This window comes from Tamandua tetradactyla, chromosome 5, assembly GCF_023851605.1.
Source record: "Tamandua tetradactyla isolate mTamTet1 chromosome 5, mTamTet1.pri, whole genome shotgun sequence".
NCBI lineage: Eukaryota > Metazoa > Chordata > Mammalia > Pilosa > Myrmecophagidae > Tamandua > Tamandua tetradactyla.
This window is the reverse complement of record NC_135331.1, coordinates 124648927-124667114: the sequence shown is the minus strand read 5'-3', so window position 1 is coordinate 124667114 and position 18188 is coordinate 124648927. Positions and strand designations below refer to the sequence as shown.

The 18188-nt window shown below is 34.0% G+C and overlaps 1 protein-coding gene across 5 annotated transcripts in view; it reads right to left on the bottom strand.

Moving 5' to 3' along the window:
* ADGRB3 (adhesion G protein-coupled receptor B3) overlaps positions 1-18188 on the bottom strand; it is a 723849-nt gene that overhangs the window by 308289 nt on the left and 397372 nt on the right. For all 5 annotated transcript variants that reach the window (XM_077162185.1, XM_077162184.1, XM_077162181.1 and 2 more), the window contains 2 exons: positions 2681-2830; positions 1754-1829 (listed from right to left, as the gene is read on the bottom strand). In XM_077162185.1, coding sequence (XP_077018300.1) covers positions 1754-1829; positions 2681-2830 — 226 coding nt within the window. The remainder of the gene's footprint in view (positions 1-1753; positions 1830-2680; positions 2831-18188) is intronic.

The window sequence follows — 18188 nt, the reverse complement described above, 5'->3', positions numbered from 1 at the left end:
CACCTTGATTTTCCTTGATTTCTGCTGCCTCTGCCTCTGCCACGATTTTATTTTAAAAGAGTAGTGGAACTACAAAATATATTTTGTAAAGCTAATATTCCTAGATAAATTTCCAGTTTCCTCAACTGCATTAATTTATGGAACTTGGAAAAACCTGACTGCATTTGTGAAGGTGAATGAGTTCTAAGGTATTGTCCAATATAAGATTAATCACGGTGCAACATTTTTGGAAATCTAAGATGGAAACTAATTCACAATCTAAAGCATTTTATCCTGAATATTTTACTTGTATTTACTATATCCCTCAGCAGCAAATAGAGCGAACATAAATAAGCTTCTGCTTTAAAGCTGAGCTGGAGGTAGAAAACTGAAAGTGACCTGGACAAGTTAACAAAACTCTCATCATGTTAAAATTGAAATTAAAACCTCACCTGATTTTAAGTTAGTGTCTAGTCTAAAACTCTTAAAAGATAAGTTTTTGTGTATCTGGGAACTTTCAGCACATATCTCCTTACATGAATATCATAAACCAAGATACAAGCATTGTAACTATAAATTGACTTAATCTATGAATATAACTGCATGTATCATTGTGTTTTAATAAAGACCACTGGAAACGTTTCAAGCAAAGCTTTTAGTTTCTTTCTTTCTTTCTTTCTTTTTTTAATTATATTAGCAAACAAAGAAACAAACACAAACTTGTCTAAATTCAGGAAGCCCATATTCCATCCAGAGAAGGAAATCAAGGAAAATGCTACATCTTCCCTTGGTTCTCTCTCTCACTGAAAGACAGACAGGGTAGGACTCACTTAGAAAGATTTTCTCAAAAGAATTTTGACTACCCCTTGCAGATATAGAAAACCTAGCTGCTTTTTTTCGGAGACTTTTTTCTACCGGACTGAAATCTAATTGTTTTAATTCATTAGACTATTTATTATGTCCTGGCATAACATTGCACATCATTCAGTCTCCTCTCCCTAAATCTTGAAGCTTTAAAAATTCACAAAAGTGTAAGAGCTCAGTGGAAATGTGGCTATATTTAACACAAGCACAACTCTGTCTCAGGGCTCCAAGATGAGGTGTGAAGGAAACAGGTAGTCATGAGTGACATTACTATCTAAACAGATGTGAATGACGTTTTCTATGACATTTGGCAAAGTAGTGAAGAGCAGATCAAATAAATTAATGTTGAAAGATTTACTATTTATAATGTTTTCTTTTAATGTCTGGGTGGAAAAAAATCAATGGATTTCTTCCAAAACAGTGCCTTAATTGAACAATAGCATTTCCTTCTTAATATAGTTGTAACTGAAAATTTATTGAAAAGCAAGTTGAGATCTTGTACAAATGAAGACCAAAACATGTATTCCCAGTCATTGTGACACTCCTTTAATTTCATGTGACACTGATAAAGAGTAACATTAAGTATAAACAAAGGGAGAAGACCAATTAATTTTACAACGACCCATTCTATTATAAGACTCTTTTTCTTTTTTTTTCAGTCCTAAGGCAAGTCATGCAAGTTTCAAAAAAATTGCAGGGCTATAATCAGACACCAAAATTGTCCTTTCTAGTTGTTTTGAAATGCATAATATGCTAATGACCTGTTCATTAAATTGGTATTTTCTACTTTATTTCAGATAAATTCCTTTGTCTTACCAAAGCGTGTTTGACTATTTTCATAGAATGAGCTATAATCATATTTTTAGAATAATTCAAGAAGATTACAACAGCTTATTACTTTGTAGCTTACCTCAAAGTGGGCAAAATAAGATCTAAGTTTTTGTACAGGACTGCTCCAAGCACAAATACAGATGATTCATCTAATTCTAGAAAGAAGAAAATGTTTTAAAAATTAGCAAAGCAGCATGAAAAATATTATGTCTTACAAAACTTTAATCTACTAATTACAAGGAATTCCAGTACTTGCTGATGCAAAGATGAAGCCAGGCAGAAGATGAAGCCTCCCTAACCACACAAGTTAGCCTGCACTCCCCACACACTTCACACACTAATGGCTCTAGAAGATGCGTTCTCAGTGGTTCAGCATCATGAAGTAGTCTTCTTCCACCAAGCAGAGACAAAGAGCTGCTTTATAAGGTCTAAGGAATTTAAACTCCTGATGATTTGGGCGAAGGAGTTGATTCTCATCTGAAGCACGTTCAAAATCTCTAAGGTAAGAATTATGACCACTGTGTCACTTTTGAATATAGCCAATTTATTTTAGAGATCATTGAAGATGTTCTTAAAAATTATTTTTTCTTAGTGTACTTTTATACACCAAATAGTATCTTTAAACCATGTTAACTTTTAATGAGGCAGAAATAAAAGTGACTTTGCATGGAAAATGCAATACTTTTTGACACTTAAAATATTAGGCCACATGCTTTACACTAGGGTAATAAGGTCAACACTGAAATTGACCACAGCAAGCTCAGGCTATAACTTGCATTTGTATTCTCTGCTTTTTTTCCTTCTTGCCATTTTAATAGGTCTTCTTCTCTAGCAAATTCAGAGGTTTAAAGACCAAATGTACAGTTCTCTATTTTTACAAAATTAGTTGGAATCATGATTTCAAAACATTTCCGAATCATTCAATGTATAGTATTCATATCTAATATCTCATTAAATGAATCTAGGAAATATTTTGTTCAAAGCTTAAATTATTTGAAAATTTTACCTTTTGATGACACTGGAGTGAAAATGCTCTTTGGAATGACCACCCTATCTTCTGAGTTCCTTGCCCAGTCAACCATTCCCTTCCGTCCTTTCATTGGGAAGTTGATGTCTGTTAGAACAGAAGCTGCAGGAAGCTTCTGAATGCTAGCCACTATTAAAGGGAAAACAAACAATAAAACCAAAACATAATGTCTAATAAACCTTAAGGTATATGCAAAATAAAATTTCAAGTCAAAATTATATGTGGCACAGCCATAAATTAGACCTTGTTCTTTTTATTACATTAATAGTTTTCATTAAGTTTGCAGATTCTTTCACCTATCCATCTAGGCTTCTGATGCTTTCACTCATACAGTGATGGTTAATGGCAAGGCGTATATCCCGAGAGTACCGAAAACTATCTTCATACTGGTTCATGTTTGGCCTCCATTCCAATTGCTAGCAGATCATATTGTATATTTTGTTAAATATTTTGATTACCACATCTGACTAATAGACTGAAATTTGCATTCAAATCCAAACATTTTCTTCAGAACACATTTTGTACATTTACAACTGAACGTTGTCTTTGAAACGATTTTTTTTAATCAATTAAATGTAACACCATGAAGACATGGAGAATAAAGGCATATTTCTCTGGGAAATAAAACTGTCAGAATCCAAATAAGGAAGCGCTAATAATATCGCAACCACTGAGCCAGTAGTACGCAGAAATTCTCATTGAATAGGTTAATAAAAAAAAAACATTCTTAAAACTTTTCCCTCCAACCAAATGTAAAAAATGTATACATGTGAATGGAGAACAGAGTCTTTACTAAATATAAAGATTTTAATATGTATTGAGAAAACTCATTGGTGATATATGTTCAGTGATCTGAATATGCACTTTACATAAGTTTTATATATATATATATATATATATATACAATAAAACTGATACTTAAGCATTTATGGATAATACATATTTTCAATTAATTGTAGTTTAATTACATTTAATTAAAACTTTTACATAGTTGTATACTATTTCTACATTAACATTTACAAATGTCTGATGGAAGATTTAAATAGAAGGTGATGGGCAAAACTAAAAATTATAAGGATAAGAAAGCTAAAGTAGGAAATTATCAGCCTCCTTGTAAGCGGATTTTATTTTGAAGGTACTTGTAATTTAAATTGATAGGATAAAAATTAAGAATTTAACAATACCATTTGTATAAATGTATTACTGTACCACTAGCTTAGATTCAAATTAAATTGGCTATGTATTATGGCATCATATTAGTGAAATTATACTTCGTCACAAAGCTCTTCTGGGCTATTATACACAGCCATTATCAGCATAGGACAGAATTTTATTTGGCTGCTAATTTGACATAATAAGCTTGAAAGAGGATTTTGTAACTAAAAATTGAAAGAAAGAGGATGCTGGATAACACACAAAGAAGTTGGAATGTTAAACACTGTTTTGGGATAACAGCTCTAATTATTTTAGTTTTTCTTTCTTTCATTTTTAAAACAATATACTTTTTGCTGTCCATGAATAGCCTATCCATGTGTCCCAGAGAGTCTAAATTCCCCACTACATATAGATGGACAAATTAGCACATGGGCAACACACCCTTTTTAACCATCCCATAAACTTTATTCAATGTACAAAACTAAGTTCATCCACTTTCAAATTCCTTGACTCCAATTTTGGTTGTCCTGTAGTGTAGAAGAAATTTATTTCACCTCACTGCTCTGAAAACTGATGAGAAGAAATTTTCCTGACTGTCACATAACTGTTTTCTATTATAAAGTAAAATAAAGAAGAGATAAATTGTTAGGCCCTGATGTCTAATAATGCCTTTATTTCTATACACATTGGATAAAAAGCAAACAAAAAAGTATTAACAAATGGAGGAAGCATATTCTATACTGTTTATCATTTTATCCTGAGCAAATGCTAGTCTAATACCATATTTTACATTTATAAAAATAATTTATACATGCACATACATCTCACTTTATGAAATGTATCCATTCTTTAATTAATGTACATTGGCTGTTAAATTATGACCATATAGAACACAGTCTAGATTAAAAAAATAAAAAAATCAATTAGAATCACTATTTAATTTGTTCAGTAAAGTCCTTTGAATTACATGGTACTAAGAATACTATGTACATTTTTTTTTGAACAAAAACAAACATTTATTCATTAATTGTTTTAGGAATGTGGTCTTTAAAGAAAGATAACATTTTCAGTAATTTTATTATAAAAAGAGATATGACATGATAGACTGAGGGGATTCAGATACTTGCCTTCAAATTATAAATACACTTTTTTTTTAATATATGAAATATTCAAAATTGTAAATCCTTAACCTCAAACCTGCATAAGCCTAAGATGACACTGTGATTTTTCATGACTCCTGAGTGATTAATAGAAAACCTATTTCTATTAAACAAAAGTAACTTAAAGGTGACTTTTATTTCTTCCTTCCTTCAGTCCCTATACTAAAACACTTGGACCAATCCTTAAGACCTTCCCTTCCTCACTGAGTTTAATTGTTCAAATCCTTAAGTAAAATTATACACAGAGTTGAAACTCATATGTCAAATGAATACTAAGGAGGTAAGGTTCAAAAATCAATGTTTTAAATTACATCTAGAATAAATATGCGCCCAATGATGACAAAGAAACATAAATGCAAAACGTAAGTGTACAATCTATATACCTTGTTTCTGCAGTATCTACTGCCTTAAAACCAGTCATTATGTGAATTTATATGAAGGGGTATCTTTTCTCAAAAACTAAGAAAATATATTTTTACAGAAGAGTATTGTACTTAGCAGAAAACTTAAAGGACACAGTGTCCCTGAAAAAATAGGCACATCTTGAATGCTACAATAATTATTCTAAATTCATGGTATCATGTTTTCATTACAACACTAGATTTGATTTCTTATGCAATAAAAATAGGTGACTCATCACTGATAAACCTTGGAGCAAAACGGCTGCACTTTCATCTTGCAATTTTAATATCTTCATTTTGAATTTGGATTCTCAGTGCAAAAATTCATTTGAGAACATCATGTCTGTTATTGGCCAAAGTCTCACAGGATACAGGTTCAGTATAGATTTTCACTCAACAGAAAGCATAAGGAAATTTTTGTAGACGGGGCTAAAAGCTCATGAGATCTTTACCTGGGAACCCTTAAGTCCTCTGCCCTTTGGCTCATTAGAGCAAGGTGGTGCATCTAGCCTTGTTTCTGAGGGAAATTATGATGTTTTTATCCTTTGCCCTTACTGAATTCCTGGTATATGGGGACTCTGCCTTATTCAGACATACAGGTTGAAGTTAATTTGCTATTTCAGTTGAACAATGGATAGGATGGAAGGCATATGGAAGGTAAAGACTAGAGAGCAAGAGAGCAAGAGGATATGGATGAATGCTGTGGGGATGAGTGAAATAAATGGCAAATGGAGGCCAATAGAGGAATACAGCAGTATATGAGTGGTTTATCTGGAGCCTGGATTAATAGTCCTGATTTTTTAGGGTAACCATACATCTTAGGTTTCAAGGGACAGACCCAGTTTACCCTGCTGCTTTAAACAGTTATCAACAGCACCCTTTCACTATCAAAATTCTCTGTTTAAAAGATAAATTATTTTGTTCTACAACCAACTGTTGTGATGTGCTTTGAAATTCATTGCTTTCTTGTATTTATGTTATTTTTCACAAAAAAGAAAAAAAAGTCTATTGTGATGACTAAAAAAATTAAAAAAAAGATAAATCACAGCATGTTATAAGTTGTGTGACCCTGGGCAAGTTGCCTAACCATGCTTCAGTTTATACGTCTATAACATGAGAATAATATTATCTATTTAACTGTGGCTGTAGGAGGGCTAACTCTGACATTTTCAACATTATGTCATCTCATGCAAAGGTCACTAGCTTTATCATCATATGCAACACATTATGAGATGTCTCTCTTGAACCTGATTATGGAAAAACCTGCTTTAATAGTAACAGTAAATGATTATATAGCACTATCCATGTGTGAGAACCTCACATTCTGTAGCACTCAATGAAAATTATTTGAGAAGACAGAAGGACAAGGGTGCCTCATAACCATAAGCAAATGTGTAGGGAGGTACAGAAGAAATTTAAAGACTGATTTAAAAACTGCCTTTTTCATTGTTTCCTTATATTAATATTTCTGACATAAGGTTTGCTTCATTTCTCATGTGGATTCAGAGACAACAATATACAGTCTGGGTCTCGACTCATCAATATTAGAAATTTGCTCACTTATCAAAAAGGAGTTGCTAATTTTCTTGGTAACAGAGACCGTCAGGAGATAGAAAAAGGGTAAGATATCAGGTAATTGGAGCTGAAGAGGATACAGACTGTGCAACAGGATTGAATATAAAAACTCAGAAATGGGCAGCACAATACTACCTAACTGTAATACAATTATGTTAAAACACTGAATGAAGCTGAATATGAGAATGATGGAGGAGGGCTGGGGGCATAAATGAAATCAGAAAGAAAGATGATAAAGATTGAGATGGTATAATCTAGGAATGCCTAGAGTATATAATGATAGTGACTAAATGTACAAATTTTAAAAATATTTTTGCATGAGGAAGAACAAAGGAATGTCATTAATGCAGGGTGCTGAAAATAGATGATAATTAATATTTTAAAATTTTAACTTATGTGTGAGACTAAAGCAAAAATGTTTATTTGGTACAAAATTTATATTTTGACTAGTCCATTTCCTAATATAACTTATGTAGACAGCTTAACTGAATACCATAAGTACATGGAACCTTGGGTAGGACATGAGATTTTGTTGGTTTGTCCAGAGTGATGCCCCGATGAATCCCAGAGTGATTCGATCAGTTAGTGGAAAAGTATTTGCAAAGTCCCCTTCAGGGAATGGTGAGAACAGGGGAAAATTCAACCTCCCCAGGTTGAATTCTTGATATTCTCACAAGCAGTGTGGACAAACAAAGCTATAGGCTGAGCCCCCAGTCTTGGGGTTTGTTCATATGAAACAACCCCACAAAGGATAGGTCAAGCCTACTTAAAATTAGGCCTAAGAGTCACCCCGCAAGAGAGCCTCTTTTGTTGCTCAGATGTGGCCTCTCTCTCCAGCCAACACACAAGCAAATGCACCACCCTCCCCCTGTCTATGTGGGACATGACTCCCAGGGGTGTGGACCTTCCTGGCAACATGGGACAGAAATCCTAGAATGAGCTGAGACTCAGCACCAAGGAATTGAGAAAACACCTAGAATGAGCTGAGACTCAGCATTAAGGGATTGAGAAAACCTTCTTGACCAAATGGGGGAAGAGTGAAATAAGACAAAGTATCAATGGCTGAGAGATTCCAAAGAGAATCAAGAGGTTATCCTGGAGGTTATTCTTATGCATTAAGTGGTTATCACCTTGTTAGTCAAGATGTAATGGAGAGACTGGAGGTAACTGCCTGAAAATGTAGAGCTGTGTTCCAGTAGCCATGTTTCTTGAAGATGATTGTATAATGATATAACTTTCACAGTGTGACTGTGTGATTCTGAAAACCTTGTGTCTGATGCTCCTTTTATCTACCTTGTCAACAGACGAGTAAAACATATGGAATAAAAATAAATAATAGGGGGAACAAATGTTAAAATAAATTTAGATTGAAATGCTAGTGATCAATGAAAGGGAGGGGTAAGGGGTATAGTATGCATACATTTTTTTTCTGTCTTCATTTTATTTCTTTTTCTGAATAGATGCAAATATTCCAAGAAATGATCATGACGATGAATATGCAACTATGTGATGATATTGTGAATTACTGATTATATATGTAGAATGGAATGATCCAAATAGGAGTGTTTGCATTTCTTATGTGTTTTTAGTATTTAAAAAATATATAAATAAAAAAGACTAAAAAACATTAAAAAAAAAAGGAATTGCTAGTGGAGAGTGTAGCAGTTAGGTTCAGATGTCAGTATGGCCAAGTGATGGTGCCTAGTTGTTTTGTTGCTGTGGACTTAAATCATCAGCATTTGAAATTCATCTATGGCTGATTACACCTGTGGCCAGCCAAAGGGAATGCCTTGTGCAATGAGTGATGTGTAGCTGGAGGCTTAAATGGAAAAGTCAGAGGAGAGCTCAGTAGCTCAGCATAGTTTAACTCAGAGCTCAGACCCAGACTTTGAAGATGCAAAAAAGAAACACCCCAGGGAAAGGTGTTTGAGCCAAGAGGTCGAGAGAGAAGGCCAGCAGTCATTGCCATGTGCCTTCCCATGTGGCAGAGAAACCCTGAGGAAAGCCAGCTGCCTTTTTTCCAAGAAACTGTACATTTGTAACTATATTAATCCCCTTTATAAAGACCAATTCATCTCTGGTGTCTGCATTTCAGCAGCCTTAACAAACTAAAACAGAGAGCATCACTCAACAATACTAGATGGTCAACTGCACAGTTTGAGATCCAGAAGAAAATTGTGGAGGTGGTTGGGAATGATGCATTGCCCCAGTTTGCCAGAAAGCAACTATAAGTTTTGTTTGTGTACCCATAGAAATCATGGGGTTGTGCTAAGTGTACATGCAGTATAACTCTTTGGCATCTGACAGTTTTAAAAGCCATGATTTTTATATTTATATGCCAATGCTAAATGTTTTATAAAATACTAAGAGCATTTGGAAGAGAAGGGAAGTGTAGCTGACATTTTCTGAGCTCTTGCCAAGTCCCTGGCACTCTTCATTCATTTCTTAATTCAATCAAGAGGAATTTATTAAACACCTCCTCTATGTCAGGAACTCTTCTCAGAAAAGCGCTTGGTCAGGGGCTTTACACTGGATACCTCTTTTTGTTTGTTTGTTTTTGCATGGGCAGGCATGAGAACTCTGCCTGCTGAGCCACCGTGGCCAATGGATGTCTTTTTTGATATTCAAAACAACCCCATGAGGTATTGTGATTATCAGTATCCTCATTGTTATCAATACCCTCAGTAGAAATCAGGAAGCAGAGAATTTGTTTACATTACTTTCCCAAAGTCAGGCAGGTCTTAAGTGATAACACTGTGATTCAAGTCCCAGTTGGCTTAATCATAAGTCCATGATTTTGCACCTTGTGGTACAGCTTTGATTTTTTTTTGCATGGGCAAGCTCCAGTCATTGAACCCAGGTCTCTGGCATGGCAGGTGAGAATTTCGCCACTGAGCCACCGTTGCATTGCTCACAAGTTTGATTTTACTTAATAAATGAATAGAAAATTTACTTTGACTTAATGTAGCATTTTTGCACAATGTAAAAGACAGACTAATGATTTATTTAGAGGAAATATGCTACCTCATATGCCCACTGGATATCAAAACTAGAAGAACGGTGGTTATCAAAAATGCATGTTAAAAAGTATATACCTCTAATTGATCTAATATAATTTTTATGCTCTCACATCTCTATTAAAAATTGTGTTTGCGAATTCTGGAGCAATGGTCTATAGGAAGCATTCAGAAAGAACAGATGTTTAGTTACTCTCCTCCCTGCCTTGCTTCTTCCATCTACCCTGTTTTCTTTCCCAAATGGCTGGGATTAGAATGTAAGGACCAGAGAGAAAGAGCAACTGTGGGGGAGTGTTGCATTCAGTCATCATTTTCTAGGCAGGCAAATCTGCAAGGACCACAGTGCTTTAAGGGGTGCTTCCAGCAGCTTCATTGTTACCAAACCTGATATGGGCTCCCCAGGTCTCAGGGGCTTCACACAGATTTGGATGAGAAACATTCTTTCCGTTAAGAGTTTACCGTTTTTTTTCCTAAAGAAAAAACAGGATCCTTTGATTTTTAAAAGTAGATAAAATAGATAGGCAGTCAAGAAGGTAATTAAGTGGCATTTCAGTATTCTTTTTTCTACTTGTTTGTTTTTAGTGGCCTATTATATAAAGTGAAACTTTAAACAATTACCAGTTTTTCATATTCCTTCCCAATGTGAAAATCGAAAAACCTGGACATTATTTCTGGCTCATCAACATCAAATTCTGTTTTTTGTTTTTTTTTTAATTTCCATCCTTCAGCCATTCCAAATTCAAGAGCAACAGGGCACAATCTGATTTCTGTTGATGGTCTTCCTGACCCATTTCAGCGCTCTCCAAGGAGGACTTCCTCAGCTTCCTCTCAGTTCTCTTCTACCTCCTCAACATTAAAAGCCATACACATGGCTCTTGTTCAAGCTGAAATGTCTTGACCAGGGGTTGGCAAACTATAATCCACAGTCTGAATCTATCCCCTTGACTATGTTTTGTTCAGTCTATAAGCTAAGAATGGTTTTCACATTTTTAAAATGATCGAAAAAAATTTTAAAAATATTTTTTGATATGTGAAAATTATATGAAATTCAAATGTGTTTCCATAAATAAAATTATACTGTAACACAGCCACACTAATTTGTTTACTTACTGTCTATGCCTGCTCTTGTGCTACAGTGGCAAAATCAAATAGTTGGAACAGAGACTGTATGGCCTGCAAATTCTAAAATATTTACAACCTGGCACTTTACATGAAAAATTTTACTGATCCCTGCTCTAGCCATACTTTGCAAAAGGTATTTTTGAATATGACAATTTTTCTTCAAAGAGAAACATATTCTAAAAACATCTTGGTTTCTCCATTTATTGTGTATTCTATTGCATGTTCTTTTGTGTTACCTTATTTTTTTCTATGCTACACAGAACAGAGTGGGGAAATTTAAGATGAGTATACCAATTTCCTTTCAGTTTTCCAAAGGGTTTGTTTTATGGCCTTTCAGAAACAGGCACTTATGAATGTTCACCTTCTCTACACAGGTAGTTCATGATGTTACTCCTAGCATGAGTAAAATATAAAATGTGATATGGGAAGTAAAAGTAAAAATCAATATTGAAAATTCTCTTGGTTATATCTCTTCCCCACCTCCCCTCCCCTCCCCATCCCCGGACCAGTGAAATCAAGAACAGAAATCCTGCAGGAAGGAGTATTAAATGATAATCAATCAATTATTTTAAAACAGAGTTTTTTTTATAAGTAGCATTATTAACTATATATGTTTATGTGTTTGTGTGTGTGCGTGTGTGTGTATGTGTGTATATATATATATACACACACACACAATCTTTATACACTACATCATGTTTGGCATTTAAGGCTGTTTAAAACTTATTAGAGAAGTAAGTCAGGTTAGGGACATATGAACAGTTCTGGCATACAACAGGCAAAAAGAAAGGGAAGGCAACAAGATAAAGGCAAAAAAACAACAAGGGACGGCAACAAAATAAAGGGCTTCTCAAGGTAGTATATGAGTCACTTCCAGAAAAATAGCAAATTACTTGACTTGACAAGAGAAAAGAGATCATTTGTCCAGTAAAATTTTTATTGAACTCCTAGATTCTTCTAAGCACTGTCCTAGCACTGAGGATTTAGCAACTGAAAAACAGAAACAGAGTCTTTGCTCTTAAAGAGCTCATAATGTAGTGGGGAATATACACTTTTGGTAAGTAAACAAACAAATCAGATAATTCTACACAGCGATGGATGCCATGAAAGAAATGACTATTGAAATGGAGCATAATTGGCTGGCCAAGAAAGGCCTCTGAGGACATTTTATCTAGGATTATATCTGTGGGATGAGTATGAGGTGTGGAAGGAGGAAAAAGACTATGCAGTCCCAGATAATGTTCCAGAAAAATCTTAATAGCTAAGAAAATGGAATGCGCATCCAGGTAGGGGGACTGTCATGGGCAAAGGTTGAGACAAGGAAGTATAAGTTATCTTGAAGAAACAGCTAGTAACATTTTTCCTAGGGCAAAGAAATTAGGTAGAGAAGTAGCAGGATAAAAAGCTAACACTGATCTTGTAGACTAAGCAAGCTGAAAAAATAATCAAATTTAGAATTTGGAGATGTAGATTAGATGTCTTCTAATTAGAAGCAATAGTCAATAATGTGGAAATGGATAAGTTCTTCTAAGCAAAGAATCCAGTGGGCAGATTCATTCAATCAACACACATTAATTGAGCACCTATTATATGCCAGGCATAGTTCTAGGCACTGGGGATACACCAGTGAACAAAACAAAGTGTCCCCCTCTTGGAGTTGACAAGCTATTTGAAAAGAAAAAGATAAGTAACAAATAAACACAAGTAGAGAGAATATCAGTGATGATAAATGAGATAAAAGAATGATGGATGGGTTTGGAAGCTATTGATAAGGTAGGATTTAGGCAGACATCAGAATGAAGCAAGATGGTAAGATACTCAGATATAAAGGAGATGACAGAACAAAAGCTGAGAAATGTAGATCAGAAAAGATTTGCTTTCAGAGGATGAAGAGAAATAAATAGGGAAAGAACAACAATAAATCTCAGAGAAAAGGCGGAGATAACCCAGGAATGGAGAGATGTATTTTAATAATGAGAGAATAACCACAAGAATCAAAGGCTTTATAGAGATTTTAGAGAATGAATAATGACCCTTGGATTAAAAAAAAAAAGAACATGCATGAAAATTAGTGTGAAGTCATGCTCTAAAGAAGCAGTCAGCAAAACTTTTTCTATAAAGAGTAAAAAAGTAAATATTTCAGCTTTGCAGGTCCATTGAACCCATTCGCTACTGCTCAGCCCCACCATCAGAGTGTGAAAGCAGTTATGAATAACACGTAAATGAATGAGCATGGCAAGGAAATATATTTAATCATGGAAGTAAAACTGCAGTACATGATCAATATTAAGTGGTTCTTTAAAAACAATTGAGCACACATTTATTGGGAAGAACCCTTCCCATTTTCTTACCCAGTCTCCCCCACCTTTCTAGAAGGCGCCACCGTCTACTCAGATGTTCAAACCAAAACCTGAGAACTATTCTTTACTTGTGGCTTTTCCTCAATCCCTACAATCTATTCAACCAATCTGTCCTCCCAGTACTGTCTCTAAGACATGTCTTAATTCACTGTACTTCCTTCCATCTCCATTTCATAAGCCCCTGGAAAACAACAGTGTCTCTTACATGCAATAATTCAAGAGGTGCCTGACTGGCCTTTTTTTTTCTGGTACATTGATCATTTTTTTTATCATTATAGAATCCCTTCTTTTATCTTGGAAGTTTATTTGTGATAACAGTAGTACTGCTCCAATACTTTTAAATTAGTGTTTGCTTAGTATCTTTTTCTTAATTTCACTGCTAGCCTACCTATAGCATTGTACTTGACGTGAGTATTTTTGTAGACCTCACATGATTGGGTCATTTTGGAAATCTATTTCCCTCTAAAAGGGCAGAGATTGGGCCTGTTTGGTTCATCCTTTTGTTCCTAGAGTTTAGTTGGTACATGGCATATATTTAATAAATACTGAAGAAGTATAACGAATGAAGAAATGAAAAACAGAAGACATTTCAAATAAGGGAGGGGGAACTGGGCATGGTTCGTTACAGGGTTATGGGATAAGATTATGTAAATAAGAACAGATATGTTGTTTCAGGTTATTCCTAGAATTTACGCATTTCCTCTTACCCAAATAAATGATGGTCCCTATGCATTTTTCAAAACAGGGAGAAATGAGGTCAGTTACCTGTGCCAATGAAATTTACTGAAGAAAGAGGAGAGGAGGAAGTAGCGGTAACAGAGTTACCATTACAGAGTGCTTCAGGGCCAGGCGCCAGCGCGTGATCTCATTTGATCCCACAGCACTCTCTGAACCAGGCACAGATAACTACATTTCACAGACTATATTTTTATCATTATGCCACGAAAACAATTTTAGTTCCTAATTATATGATAGTAGCTGGAATTATAAACAACCTAAAAAATGACTACTGAAAAAACTTAATATATCAGTTCTGTATTTGTAAATATAATTTCTTTCTGATCTCAGAGAATAAAGTCAATAAGGCAACTAAAGTTCAGAAAACAGTTTTGGGTTTTGGATCACCAAAAAAACAAAAACCAAACAAACAAAAAACAAGTATTAATTTACCTCTCCACACACAAACATATAAAAACACACACTCAAAGATTAAATTGAGTGCTCTATTTCACTAAATGAATTATATTTTGTTAAAAAGGTCATATGGGCCAATTACAATTTTGCTCTACCTTTGAAATCTAAATTGTAATACACGATAATACATATTTATTTTTCGGTTAAGAAATAGTTATCTTAAAAAAATTCTATAATACTAAAGTGATGAATTCTAAAAACATTATATTCAGAATAACTTTTAAAGGTGATAAAGTTTATCTTCGTTAGGATAAGAATGTTATTGTACTTTAGGAACAATGAGAAAAGAACTTGATAGCGTTAGGAAGAAGAGAAATATCAGGCATTGAGTTTGGGGAAAGCAAAGGGAGAAAAAAACTGAGAGAGGGAGTGATGCTTTCAGATAATGAAGACAGATTCTTCAAAAGGAGGAAGGTTCATATTTCAAAGAGAAGTAATGTAACCCAAATGGGTATTGAAGATGACTACTAAGGCTTTTTTTTTATAATGACAAGGAAAATGTTTCAGTATCTCAGTCTCAATTATTTCTCCATGTATCCTTACTGCATTTTAGAACTCTATTAATTTTAATGCATCAAGCTTTGTTTGAATTCAGAATATATATTTGGAAACATAACCTATTTATCCGCTGTAAGTCATTCCCTTATGAACTTTTCAGTCCCTACAACTGTAATATTCTATTTTGTACACTATATTCAGCTATTCTTTGGCTGTAATATTGTCCATCATATAAAATTACACACTTTAAAGCCTTATTATTTTTAGATTCTCAATTCAGTTTTCCTTTAATTAAAAAGCATCTTCATTTATAACATGCTAAAAATTATCTAATTTTCTCTTAAATACAAAGTATGAATTTTAATGGTATCTAAAACAACTTTATTCCAGGTTTGAACACTGATAAATATTCTAGAAAATACACACACACACATTTATATGTGCATTTACCACATATATTTTCCAAGGCAAAAACAGAAGATCAAATTGAACAAAACCCATTAAACTAGTAAAGCAAGTAACTTTAATGTCTGTGGTTAATAAGCATAGCTGTTGGATTACACATCAATATGCAGAAATTATAAACTTGAAGCAGCAATGATTCCTCTCTATGGGTCATTTAAGTAGTTAGGAAATGACTAATGAAAAATAAATACATGGAAGAGAGGAGTAGCTTCTAAATACAGTAAAGTATCAAATGTCACAGTAAAAACTGTTGTGAGCCCTCAGCATCATTATGCTACAGAACCACCTGTGTAATATATTCCTTTTAAAATAGACACATATAGCATGCATGTTTCCTAGACTTAGTTGTATCCCTAAGATATTCTATAAGTTTCCCAGGGATCAAAAGTCACTCACCCAACCAGGAGCAATGCCAGGATATAACCAGATGGTTGTATACTACCGATTACTGATGGTCTATTGTGTGCCAGATTCTAAGTACTAACTCTGATCTTTAAATAACTCTAGAGGAGAGATTTTATTATATCTGCTTTAGAGATGAGCAAATTGAGGAATTAAGAGATAAAATAACTTGCAGAAGATCAGTTAGTTATGAAGTAGCTAAGATCTACAGCCATATATATATATATACCCCACAGAATGGGAGACCTGCTTGCATTGACATAGAATCCAGTCTTGAATCTGCGTCAGCTTTTCCATTTGCCAAAATTCTTATTTGTTTTGAAGGACAAAATTATTTTATTTACTTTGGAGAGCAAAATTAATTTAATCTTTACTTGGAAGTTAGTGAAGGATATATTGGAGAAGAGGAAAACTTTTGCATAGAATTCTTGGCATGCTAAAACAAAATGATTTCTTTTTACAAAACTGAAACCATGAAAATAGAAAAATGAAATAAAGTTGAAAAATTTTTAAAGAGTGGCAATGCCTCTTTTCTTTATACAGTTATTGTTATAAAGGCAGACCACTATTTCCATAGAGACAAGCAATTATTACCATAGAGACAGTTGAAATGAAATTTTTTCATACTCACACAAACTCACAGTAAAATCATTCTAATTCAGCTAAATAGAAAAATAAAAAAAAGGTTAAATGGTATATTAATTTCAGTCATTTCAAAGACATCTTTTAAACCAATAGAGACTAGAGATAATATTTTACAAAATTCAAAATTTGTTTTCATTTGACTTTAGAATTTATCATTGTATTCACGGACATGCTTGAGTCTATTGAAAAAAAAAAAAAAGAATGAACTCATACTGGGAAGAACTCTTTTCCAAGTTCGGAAATCTCCAGGGATCTAGGAAGCCTATAACTTTCCCATGTGGTCTTCAGGCTCCATCCTGTTTGTGAAAGCCTTTCTCTAATAATTATAGTCCTCTGCCAGATCTCTTGAATTGAAGCAAAGCACTAACCCCCATATACATATTTGCTTTTCAAAGCTATCCTAGAGAACAGAGGTACTCAACAACTTCTATGCAGAAATTCAGTTTCTTATAGAGAATAATTAAAGACTCAGAACCAAAGAGTTTGTGATGAGGCCTATGTGAAAACATATGAAAAGCCTAAGAATTCTTGGCCTCCATTCTTACCAGTAATTCTAATTTTTGAAAGTTGTGGTTTTCAATTTGAAGACAGCTTTCAAAACCCACGTCATAAACACCAAGATGTACCAGTAAAACATATTATCTTCACATCTCAGTTAGTTACATTTCATCTTTTAGGCCTTATATCTTCTCTTATGGGTGTGCACAAAAACGGCAGAAGTCAATTTTTCCTCTGGTTTTCCTAATCATGTAACTGATGGATATGTTCCATTATTGTGCATTCCATACATAGTATATTTTCACTAAGTTTTGTGTGGCCTCCGTAGGTCTCCTATCCCATGAGCATTTTCCCCACTAAATGTAATAAAACTCCAAAGAAATTACATGCCTCAGAGGTGAAGATTTGTTGTAATAGATTTAAGAAAGATGTAATTCAGATGTATCCTTTAAAATATGTCATTAGGCAGAAAAACAATTTTAAATGTTCTAATAAAGTAGGCATACATGAAAAATATTACTATAAAAGAAAAAAAAATGGTCAGGAGTTATTTTACCTCAATATAGAGAGACAGAATATAAGAGAAAGATTTCTCTAGAGTCACATCAAAAATTACACTGAAGTTCTTTGTATAACGGAAGTAGGTTAAAGTGTGGTTGGCTGAGCAAGATAATGAAACAAATCTTTAACTTTCAATTACTAAGGCCCAAAGGGGGGAAAAACGCATCCACTGTGAATGAGAATCACTGACATCGGACAAACTGTGTGAGTGCCCTTAAAACTCAGGCACCAAGGTTGTTAGGAATAAATGGTATCCTGAATTTGTGATAGCATTAATTTGGGAGACACAGTATAACATGCTGGTTAGATTTACAGGATACTTTACCAAACCTTTTCTTGAAAAATCTGGGGAATAAAAGAAGGAAAACATTTTTAAAATTTCCCCATACATTGTACTAAAAAGGCACTTCTAGAAAGAGTTCCTTGGTGTAATA